Source organism: Tachysurus vachellii, chromosome 1, assembly GCF_030014155.1.
Source record: "Tachysurus vachellii isolate PV-2020 chromosome 1, HZAU_Pvac_v1, whole genome shotgun sequence".
Classification (NCBI taxonomy): Eukaryota; Metazoa; Chordata; class Actinopteri; order Siluriformes; family Bagridae; genus Tachysurus; species Tachysurus vachellii.
Window position 1 is genome coordinate 36,430,303 of NC_083460.1, and position 11,240 is coordinate 36,441,542.

At 39.4% G+C, this 11,240-nt stretch overlaps 1 protein-coding gene across 10 annotated transcripts in view; it reads left to right on the forward strand.

Annotated features, from left to right (window-relative positions):
• Positions 1–9,515, forward strand: part of LOC132856155 (CLIP-associating protein 1-B-like) — a 72,051-nt gene extending 62,536 nt beyond the window's left edge. For 9 of the 10 annotated variants that reach the window (XM_060885613.1, XM_060885622.1, XM_060885629.1 and 6 more), the window contains 9 exons: positions 16–122; positions 2,153–2,300; positions 2,640–2,874; positions 2,967–3,023; positions 3,120–3,310; positions 3,956–4,084; positions 4,643–4,849; positions 5,114–5,230; positions 6,056–9,515. In XM_060885613.1, coding sequence (XP_060741596.1) covers positions 16–122; positions 2,153–2,300; positions 2,640–2,874; positions 2,967–3,023; positions 3,120–3,310; positions 3,956–4,084; positions 4,643–4,849; positions 5,114–5,230; positions 6,056–6,142 — 1,278 coding nt within the window. In that variant the 3' untranslated portion in view covers positions 6,143–9,515. Of the gene's footprint in view, positions 1–15; positions 123–761; positions 879–2,152; positions 2,301–2,639; positions 2,875–2,966; positions 3,024–3,119; positions 3,311–3,955; positions 4,085–4,642; positions 4,850–5,113; positions 5,231–6,055 lie in introns of all 10 variants that reach the window. The other variant, XM_060885681.1, reaches the window with a different exon arrangement.
• The last annotated feature ends 1,725 nt before the right edge of the window (positions 9,516–11,240 follow it).

Genomic DNA, 11,240 nt, shown 5'->3' on the forward strand with positions numbered 1-11,240 from the left:
CTCTTCATGTTTTAGAGTTCGCCGAGCAACACAGTAGGCCGTATGCCTCCAAGACTCTCTGGTTCCCGCACCAGTCCCCTGACGTCCCCCACAAACTGCTCTCATGGAGGCCTCTCACCCAGGTACTTCAACACTGCTGTAAAAGCCCAAGAACATTCTGGAAGTACAAAGTCAGAATGCCTTTAAACTAATTATTTCCAACCGTTTGCATGCATTTCTGCTTGTGAAACAGAATCCATAAACAATTACCAAAGCCATAGTCTGTAAACCAAGTGTTAACATACGCTGTGGGAATGTATTCATTCCCTTGACATGTTCCACATTTTGTATTGTTCCAGCCTGATAAGAAATAGACTTAATTTGGTCGAAAATCATTAAATTTATGATTATAAAATCAAAAGAATACAGCATAACCACATATCAGAGTGTGTCCCCAAATGTCAATTACCAGGAGGGCAATAGTCAAAGAAGCAACCATATTTAATTCTACATAAATCCATTTCTGTTTCAGGTTCAAAGATTACAAACTGTGCAAAGGTTCGGGGGTGTGAATACTTAAGTCACTGTACACGATTGAGCAGATGCCATGTTTGGTTATGGACCTCTGTTGCTGTAACAATACTAATCCTGTTACAATAACTGTTATGTTGACCTTTTAACACGCAAGCCTGTTTTCCTCTGCTTTTCCTTTCCTTCCTTCTCTTTCTCCTTTTTCTCTTTGTTTTTCTTTCTCCCTGCATCACCCCTTGTTCCTGACTTAGTCGTATATGGGGCTGGAGTTCGAACGGTCTATCAAAGGCCCCGTGTCCCTTCACTCCCCCTCCCTCTGGCCCTGGCACCCCCCCTCACCGACTTGGGCGCCGGGCCCCCTCGCCCAGGTAATGGCCTTCCGCTTGGGGGTCACAGCGTGGAGTCAAAGGTCATGGGGAGTCACTTTCCCATTTAGACACAGGCTGTTGTTCATTACTCATTTACTTGTATTGCATTTATTACACAGGACGAATGTCTCAAAATGTCCAGAAACTTTCTCAGTTTTCTTTACATCTCATCCTTCACATTATACTTCTGGGGTTCATCAGATATAAGATCAGTCTCTGTCATTCCACATAAATTGCTTGACTATTCCAAATCTATCCCTTTCTCATCCTTTATTTTATTTCAGTGTCTGTTCTGTCCTTCTGTTTTGTTCTCTGTCTGGATGAATATTAAACTAAACCCTCGATCAGCAGCCGCTGACAAGACAACAAAAGCACATAAAACGAAATGTTCAGCATGTTGTCTAATGCTCACAGAGCCGGTCCTCAAGGGGATTCCACAAAGTGAGCTAAATGTATTCAGAGCGTCTTAAACGCAGATGGTTTCAATACACTGCACATTTCTAGTCACACTTAATTACTGTCTAATAGAGATGACAGATAAAGCTAAAGCTGTGTACAGCACTGGGATATCTTTTTCAAAAATTGAATTGTATAGTGGATTAAATACAAATGGCTAGAAATGGCTACTGAGTTATAAAGTTATTGTGAGCTTTGTTTGTCTTAGGTGTTTATCAAAACAAGTTAAACTAAAATATTACATGCATAGATTATCACATAATGTTAGCTTTTTTTGTGTGAACTGTAATAAATCTCATGCATACTCCAACCTGATAATAGAGTTCATTTAAAAACACACTAGAGAGCAAAAAGACACAAATCAATGTAAAATGTGTTTAATGTTTTTAAAATCCTGTTTATAAAAGTCTAGCTAAATCCCTCCATATTAGTTCTTGCTGGTCGTCATTTGTAGTCGTGTAGATTTGAGGGATTTAACAGATTCACTGTGACTTGGATTTATGGCTAAACATGATGCTATATTTACGCTTCAGGGATTTACACTGATATGACGATGAACTTGTTCAAAATGGTATAACCGCATTACTTATGTGGTAAAATATTTGTCTACTTTTTGGCTTAAAATGTTGTCATTCAGTATGTCGAAGACTTAAACCAGCATTAAAGCGAGGGAGAATAATTCCGTGGAGTTGAATGAACCGGATGATTCTCAAATGATTCCTAATGACTGAAAATGCACTGTGCTGAAAAATAAAATCTGACTAGACTTTTATACGGTGTGTGTGTGTGCTTGTGTGTGTGTGTTTGTGTGTGTGCAGCATGCTGGAATATGACACAGAGAACATGAACTCAGATGAGATCTACAGCTCTCTGCGAGGAGTCACTGAAGCCATTCAGAGCTTCAGCTTCCGCAGCCAGGAGGACAGCTACGAGCCAATCAAACGTGACACCAAGAAAGATGACGCAGTGAGTTTGATTTCACTTTGTAGTGAATAAAACGGGCTGATCATTACTTTATCTCTCCAGCTGTGCTTTGATCAGAAATGCATTATGAACATAATGCCAAGTCAAGTTTACTTACATGGTACATGTTAATAATTAAAACAATTAATAAAAGGGACCAAAGAAACTGCATTTTGTACTGCCCTGAATCTTTCATTCAGATCTATAGTCCAGAAGCCCATCGAAGTATGCGCTTCTTTTCTATTTAATGACATGTATGGAACTTCCATATCATGTCAAATATAGATTTTCTTTCAATCCAGTTGTTTGTATTTTAAGTGTCATTGTTTGTGTCTCACACAGAGTGCAGTAGCGTCCTCCATTGCAGACCCGCGGCTAGGTACAGACATGATGGAGGGAGGCCGAACTGCTCTGGACAACAAGACTTCGTTACTGAATACACCGTCCCCTCGCCCTTTCCTGGGGCCCAAGACACGCGAGTACAATCCCTACAACTACACTGACTCCATCAGCACTTACGATAAAACTGCTCTGAAGGAGGCAGTGTTCGATGATGATGTCGAACAGATTCGTGATGGTAATGTTTTTATTTATTTGCTTATTGACTGATTGATTAATTGAGTATTTTCAATTCTATAACACGATGAAGAATTCTTGGTTCTTCTTTAGGTCGTCGTCAAGAGTTTGGTGAAAACAAAATCATGGCTCCCAAAAGTTATTCTACAGGTAATAGTCTTTTTACTGATCAGTTTCTTGAGCTGTTCAACAAGTACAAGTTATCCGAGTATTGCCTTATTTTGTTTCCTTTCTGCCATTGGCCAGGCCCTGCACAGCACTTGGAGCTGGTCGGTGATCTCCTGAAGGAACTGTCCAGTCACAGCGAGCGTGTGGAGGAGAGGCGGGCCGCCCTGTTGGAGCTGTTGAAGGTGACCCGTGACGACAGCATAGCCGTATGGGAGGAGCATTTTAAAACCATGCTGCTGCTGCTTCTGGAGACGCTGGGGGACAAAGATGTGAGTGATCCGCTTTACAGCTCCAAGTGCATGTCAGTATACAGGACTCGCAGAAAAATGAGTAAAGTATTAACAGCAGTGTGACCTGGCAGCCTTCACACACACCTCAAATACACCTCTCATACACCTTAGGAAGCCCCGCCCCTTCCCTTATCTTGTATAAGTGATGTTTAACTTTTCCTGTTTTACTGATGCATTAATGTAGCATTGAACGGTTAATAAAATCTAGCTCATTTGAACAGATATGTTATAGAAATAAATTTAAATGAAGTGACAACTCTATAACTACTGGGGATGTGGTAGCTTAGTGGTTAAGGTGTTGGGCTACCAATCAGAAGGTTGTGAGTTCGATTCCTATGTCCACCAAGCTTAACCCTTAACCCTCAATTGCTCAGTTGTATAAAAATGTACGTCACTCTGGATAAGGGGTGTCTGCTAAATGCTGTAAATGTAACCACAATTCATTTATATGGTAATGATAATTAGAAATTACACAGAACCGGCTCATGATCCTGGTTTTATTTCATGATCTAAAATCAGTAGCGTTACTCAAGTTTTTAAAGTTTCAAGGCTTTTGGATCAGGAGTTGGATTAGGAGTGTGTGGATCCATGGCTAACAGGTGATCTTGTTGTTTTCCTGCTCAGCACACCATCCGGGCGCTGGCTCTGCGTGTGCTGAAAGAGATGTTACGCAGTCAACCTACACGCTTCAGGAACTACGCAGAACTGACCATTATGAAAACACTGGAGGCGCACAAAGACTCCCACAAAGAGGTCAGGCACAAGTGGTGTGTTTTTGGTTTTTTTTACTGTTTACTGGATGAACTGGAAAAGTCCAGAAAAAATAAACTGATGAGAACGATGACGGCATGTGGGCATTTTAGTCTCTCTACTGGAAACAAGGAACGCATCACTTATTTTCTGGCATTTTCTTCTTTTATTTTACTCTTCTCACAATCCAACACAATAAAATTAGACAAATTTAGAATACAAATTTAGATGCAGAGTATATGAGATGTTATTCACGTTAATATTTACTCAGTTAAAAATGATGACTAGTTCAGAGGTTACATTATTTATAAATATATACATTTCTCAAATATAACGAATATATATACAAATATATTTCTCAAAAGATGCTTTGGGACAATGTCCATTGTTAATATATGCTATATAAATAAAAATTTAAACTGAATTGAATTAAGTGCCTTAAGTGCCTTACTTAGCATCTCAAGAGCAGTCCAAGTGTCAGCACCAAACATTTGGCCACAGCCCCGGAGAGAAGTACACTTCCTTTAGCATCTCATTGCTGTTTGTTTGCGTTTCTTTAAGGTGGTGCGCGCTGCAGAGGAAGCCGCTTCCACCTTGGCTTCCTCCATCCACCCGGAGCAGTGCATAAAGGTTCTGTGTCCCATTGTACAGACTGCAGACTACCCCATCGACCTAGCCGCCATTAAAATGCAGACCAAAGTCATCGAGCGCATTCCGGAAGATTCTCTATATCAGCTGCTGCCTGACATCATCCCCGGCCTACTACAGGTGTGCACTCACATGTACATGTATACACACACACACACACACACACACACACACACACGTACACACACAGTCATTACATACCTAGTACAGTTACTGTAGATGTTCAATCCTGTTCTAGGAAGACTCTGGAACACTACAGTAATAAGGTTTTTTAAACAGTGCTACAGGTTCACAAAGCCATGAGCACATACGTACCTAATAGCAAAACTATTGTGTCCTGTTTTTTGTATGTGTCACGTTCAACTGTGTGGGTCTGTGTTTCAGGGTTATGATAACACTGAGAGCAGCGTGAGGAAAGCCAGTGTCTTCTGCCTTGTGGCAATTTATTCTGTGATTGGAGAAGGACTGAAGCCTCATCTTGCCCAACTGACAGGCAGCAAAGTAAATCTGCAGACATGTGCATGTTTTTGTGTGTGTGTGCATGTGTATGTACGTGTGTACGTGTGTCTATGTATGTACTTGTATGTGTGTGTATGTACAGTATGTACGTGTGTGTTTGTGTGTGTGTATGTACAGTATGTACGTGTGTGTGTATGTACATATGTGTATGTACGTATGTACAGTACATGTGTATGTATATACTGTACGTGTGTGTATGTATGTATGTATGTATGTACGTGTGTGTTTGTGTGTATATGTATGTACGTGTGTGTGTGTGTATGTACGTGTATGTGTGAATGTATGTACATGTGTGAGTGTGTGTGTGTGTGTATGTATGTGTGCGTATGTATGTACGTGTATGTGTGTATGTATGTACGTGTGTGTTTATATGTCTGTGTATGCATGTACGTGTGTGTTTGTCTGTATATATGTACATGTGTGTTTATGTGTATGTATGTATGTATGCGTGTATGTATGTACATGTGTGTATGTATGTACATGTGTGTATGTACGTTTGTGTATGTACGCGTGTGTATGTATGTACGTGGGTGTGTGTGTGTATAGGTATGTGAGTGTGTGTGAGATTTCATTTAAAAATTGTCATTTCATTTATGCTCCAACATGTAGTTTACAGATAAGGAACGTTTTCTTCAGTCTGAATTTATTATTCCTGATGTTTTTAATAAAAAAAAATCATGAACAACTATCCGACCAGAAAGGCCAGAACGAGAGGGTTAAGAACATTTGTCCCTTGTAAGTCTACAGTAAGTATGTGTTATAATCATGGTAATCCTTCAGTCTGGTTTTCCTCTTGTCCTCCGGCAGATGAAACTACTAAACCTTTACATCAAGCGAGCCCAAACTACCAACAGCAACAGCAGCAGCTCCTCTGACATCTCGTCTCACAGCTAAACCGACCAATCACATCGGAAGCCAAACCTAACCGCACACCCCGTCCAGTTCTACTGAAACAACCCGGTTTCAGAACATCCCAGGGTCGGACGTCTTCTGCTAATTAAAGGACAGTATGTGGTACTGAACTGGGTTGCTTGTATTGCTCTACTCTTGAATCTTGACTCGTGTAATGTATCAGACATCTGTGCCTCAGTCCAGTGGACCTGTTTGTCTGTATTCTCAGTCTGTTTCTACACTAAAGGATAACTCTTGCTTTTTTGTTGTTGTATTTAAATCTCTCATTACCACATCTACAGAATATGTGTAATGACATCAATTTAGAAAACATTTTTAGAAAATTGCCCATTACTGAGAAAACCTCTTCATATTCTGGTAGCTTAAAATGAAAGTCTCGAGGCAGTTGTCTAGTGGACAAATATTTCGAACACTTTTAGAAATTTATAAGTTCATTCTGTAGAAATCTTTCAGAATCAGAACGAATATGATGGCATATGATATAGACACTGTATCTATGTGTATGTGACACAAAATCGTATCGGATGAACCCTATCATGCCAAAACATAAAAACATTTTGGTTGAAGTGGTTCGATCAGTTAGAGTTTTGAATTCTTGTTATACAGACTTAAACATTAATTCTGCATCTGGCTTTAGACATGTGCACCGAAGTTTAAATCTTTTTCAATACATGCAAATGTTCATGAACACGTTGGTGCTTGGACCCCTTCAGAGAAACAGTTCTCTCAGTACTGTGAAGCATCCAGGGAAACTCCATACAGAAGAAGGCTGCTGTGATTACACATATTCTACAGTTCTGGTGTATTATTCTGTAGTACTCCTTTAAGCCCTTTTTAACAACATCATTCTTTCAGCAGCTTGGCAAAACTATTTACTGTTGCTGGATGCATTTACAAAACAATCAGACATCAAATTCATGTAAAAAAAAGTTCTTGGTTGAAAAAACAACAATCCGCTGCTGTATGATTCTTAGCTTTTGTCTATTCAACAAGTTTTAGTAAATGTATGAACTAGTTGAACATTCATTCCTATGTAGGAGTTTAGACACCTTTATCACACTTCTTTTGCCTCAAATGTCTGGAAAATTCAGAAATTTCATGCACACCTATAGACATTTCACTTTTTGGGGGACTTTTAATTCTAAATATGCAAGAATTGATTGTATTTGTGTTGTAATTGTCCTTTTCTCCATAAAGAAAGGAATGAAGGATAAATTTATCTCTGGTTCAATTAAAAAAAAAAAGATTTTCCCGTTACACCTAAATTTGCTTGACGATCATTCGGCTAGTTCAGACCAAGAATAGAGATATAGAAGGACGTTGCTTAATCTGCTCCATAGACAACCCTCTTTCTTACTGAACCTTTATCTTAATGACGCTCACAGACCCAAATAAATCTTTCAGCTAAAATATTCACCTGACAAAATCTTCAAAATTCGTTCGGCTCGTTTTGGATTAAAATACTGATGAAATGACACATCACTCCGATACGACTTATATATATTTAGTGCAAATGTAAATTTTTTAGAGCAATAATTCTAAACTGATCCAAATTGGATTTACTTTTAGCCAAACCACTTATCCAATTTTCTGGTTGTGTGGAAACGTCTGTGGCTGTATGGCCTTTTTCTTCAAGTTCTTCCTCTCACACAGCTGTTGTTGATTGAACCCTGGCTCTTTTAGTTACAACACTGTGTGCTCTTCAATGCTGAATGTTGAGTGTGTTGTGTTAGTGTTAAGATGAGATCAAACATTTCTGGTATGTTTTTTTTGTGTCTCTGTTGTACATCTAGACACTGAAGAGCAGTAGGGAACTCGGTGAATCGGAAAAAAGCCGACAACACTTTGCCCTGGATGTGTAATCTGTCATTGTGTCTGAATGAACACGGTGTTCAGTCATCCAGGTTACGTCTAATGTCTTGTAGTAGTGAGTTTAACAACTAGGGCATGATTTCTAGATCATTATCTAAAGCATAGGTTCTCAAACTGGGGTTCAGCTCCATCCACTCCAGGTGTCTGTGATTTATTCATGTATTTATGGCGGTAAACATTACAGCCCACTTTTAATATTATTACTGAATTGTTCCTAATCCCCCGGAGTTGTTGTTGTGAGGCTGTCTGCCTCTCATTAATAAACACACTTTACACATTCAAATAATGAGGCTAATATCTGAACGAGTTTTGTTTACGCTCGAGAATCAGTGTTGAGAGAATTTCTGTAGAATTTATTTTCTATAGTCCAAAAGAGTCTCTGACTGCAAAAAAGTTTAAGAACCCCTGATTTAGACTTAATACTACAGGACAGATACTAATAAACAATGTATTAAAGTCAGAAAACAGTACAAAGAGCTTCACTGGGAAAAAAAAATCTATGCAAGTTAAAAAAGGAAAAGCAAATTCATGTAATGTGTATAATTAGCAGAGAGATTAGTATATAAGAGATAAACTTATCCAACTCATTGAAACGTATTTCTAGAGTGCTTTACTAATGAACTACTTATTTCAAGCTTGAAATGGTCTCGTTTTTGATCATATTTTCTGGAAAAATATAAACCAAAAGCGAAATGATCCACTCATTATCCGTTTTGAGCCTAAAATTACGGCCGTGTCTAAAAAAAGACATATTAACCATCTAAATGGTGGAATCTGCCTCCATTGGAGAGATTTCTACTTGCTTAGATATGATGTGTGGCAGTGCTCCAGTGTTTGAGCATTTTAGCGATGTTTTAATCGACCATCCCTTCTGCATGCATGTTTGACGCATGCGTGTTTTAGCAGTCGCTTGCTAAATCTGATCTCTTCTGGTGTAAACCCAGTACTGTAACGGTGTACTGCAGGAAGCAGCATCGTACTGTAGTTGACTGAGTAATAACCCTGGTTGTGTGTATACTGTAGATATGTTTACATGGATACTTGCTAGGAGCCCAGGCTTTGGTTACAAAAGTCTAGAGAGGCTCAGTGCTTTGTACGTTCCCTTTCCTCACTATTCCAGCTAGCTGACTCAGTTCACTTAAGCTGCAAATGCTTTTTTTAGGTGGTGTGTGTGTGTGTGTGTGTGTGTGTGTGTGTGTGTGTGTGTGTGGTTGAGGGGAATCCAGTGTTTTAAAGGACTGTTACTACGGCAGCCAGTACAATGCTTCTGCTGACGTATTAAACTATTATAACTCTGCCTCTCGCTTTACTGTGCATGCCTTTTCGTTTAGCTGCTCTTATTTAATATCCATATCTGTATTTATGTCTTTTATTTTGCAGCAGTAACTGTACATAAAGACCCTTTTTTTGTTGAACTTCCACCTGTGATAGAATCTGTAAACACCATTTGCTCTAGATAAAGCAAAACCTCTGAGTTTCACAGTCACAGTCTCAGTCTCTGTCTTTCTTAAAGTTTTGATATGTTTGTAAAATAGTTTTTATTATAAAGGTTTGTTTCAGTTCTAAATTCTAATTGAAGTCACATTGTAAACTCGTCGGTACATGCATCAGCATTGAAAAACTTTACGAAGCACTTATTATTCTGTACATATCATACCATGCTCAACCAAGGCTTACTGTTAACACTACATTACGTGGTAGAAAAATATTTTAACAAACATGATTAACCATATATTATATTTATTGAGCACAAAATTTTTATCCTATTGTTGTATATGTTCAGGGCCGTGAGGTCATAACATGGCAGTCCACTAACTCCACTACCCAGCATGCACCTCTCCCTTTAAACATGACTGCCATGGACTACACTCTCCAGAACACACTCCAGTCACTTCCCTGTTCAGTCACCCAGCTACTAATTAAACATACCTGTGTTTAATCAGCCACACAAGTCTCAGACACTTTTACTCACACTTCACCATGTAGTTCATTAGTAAATATAGATCAACATTTATATTTACAGCATTTAGCAGATGCCCTTATCCAGAACAACTCACATTTTACCTCATTTTATACAGCTGAGCAATTAAGTGTTAAGGGCCTTGCTCAGGGGCCCAGCGGTGGTAGCTTGGTGGACCTGGGATTTGAGCTCACAACCTTCGGATTGGTAACCACCTTAACCACTAAGCTACCCCATCCCCATTCTTATCCCTATCCCTTTCCTCATACCCACCCCTTTCCCCATCCCCTTCCTCATCCTCAACCTCATACCATCCCCTTCCTCATCCTCATCCCCTTCCTCATCCTCATCCCCGTCCCCAACCCCATTTCCATCTCCATTCTCATGAACAATCCCAACGATGGAGGAAAGTTGTAAGTGGGGCAGAGCTTGGCTGTGTGTAAAAAAAAGTAAACATTTTAGAGTTGGTCTTGGAAACCTGATGGACGAAGATGTTTTGGCTCAGACGTGCCCTGGCATATAGCGATAGTTGTACTGTTTGTGCATGTGCATGCAAAGTCAAGTTTAAACCAAGCTCTCCTGCTCCATGTTGAGGCAAATTACACCAACCAATGTGGAATATTATTCTATTACAACACATTTCCCCTTAAACTGGTAAGTAATTTATTTATTTAAAGTCCTTGATGTGCTTAATGTGCATGGTGTGGTTTGGGACACAGCCTTTAATTCTGTGTACATGTATGGGAATTGGGCCAAATTCCATAATAATCCTTGCAGCTACAGGAACTAACCGCAGTGAGATGTACACAGGAGATTCACAATCTTCTAAAAACAACAGGAGACAAACTTGGAGAAGTCAAAATAATTGCAAATTGAATCCTTATTTCAGATCATTTTCTGCTTTAGTCCGAACTCGTCTAAATATCGCTGTGCACTTCATGCTACTTTGTTCCATTCTTTATACCTTTCTCTTATTTGATCTGTCAGTCACAGTGGTGAGTGGACTCGTGTGCTGGCTTGCAGGTGATTTCATCAGGGAAGGTTATGTGGAGGAGGAAATGTTTTAGACCTTCTGAGCTTCATATTGACATCACAGCCTGAGGCAGGAGAGAGAGCTCATCACATCACCCTGCTCCACAGGCACACTCCATTCTCTCCAACTCCTACTAATAAGATCCTTCAAGCTGGGCTTTAACTTTTTTCTTATTTAAAAAAAATGTGTTTAATAATGATTATTTAATTTTTCCG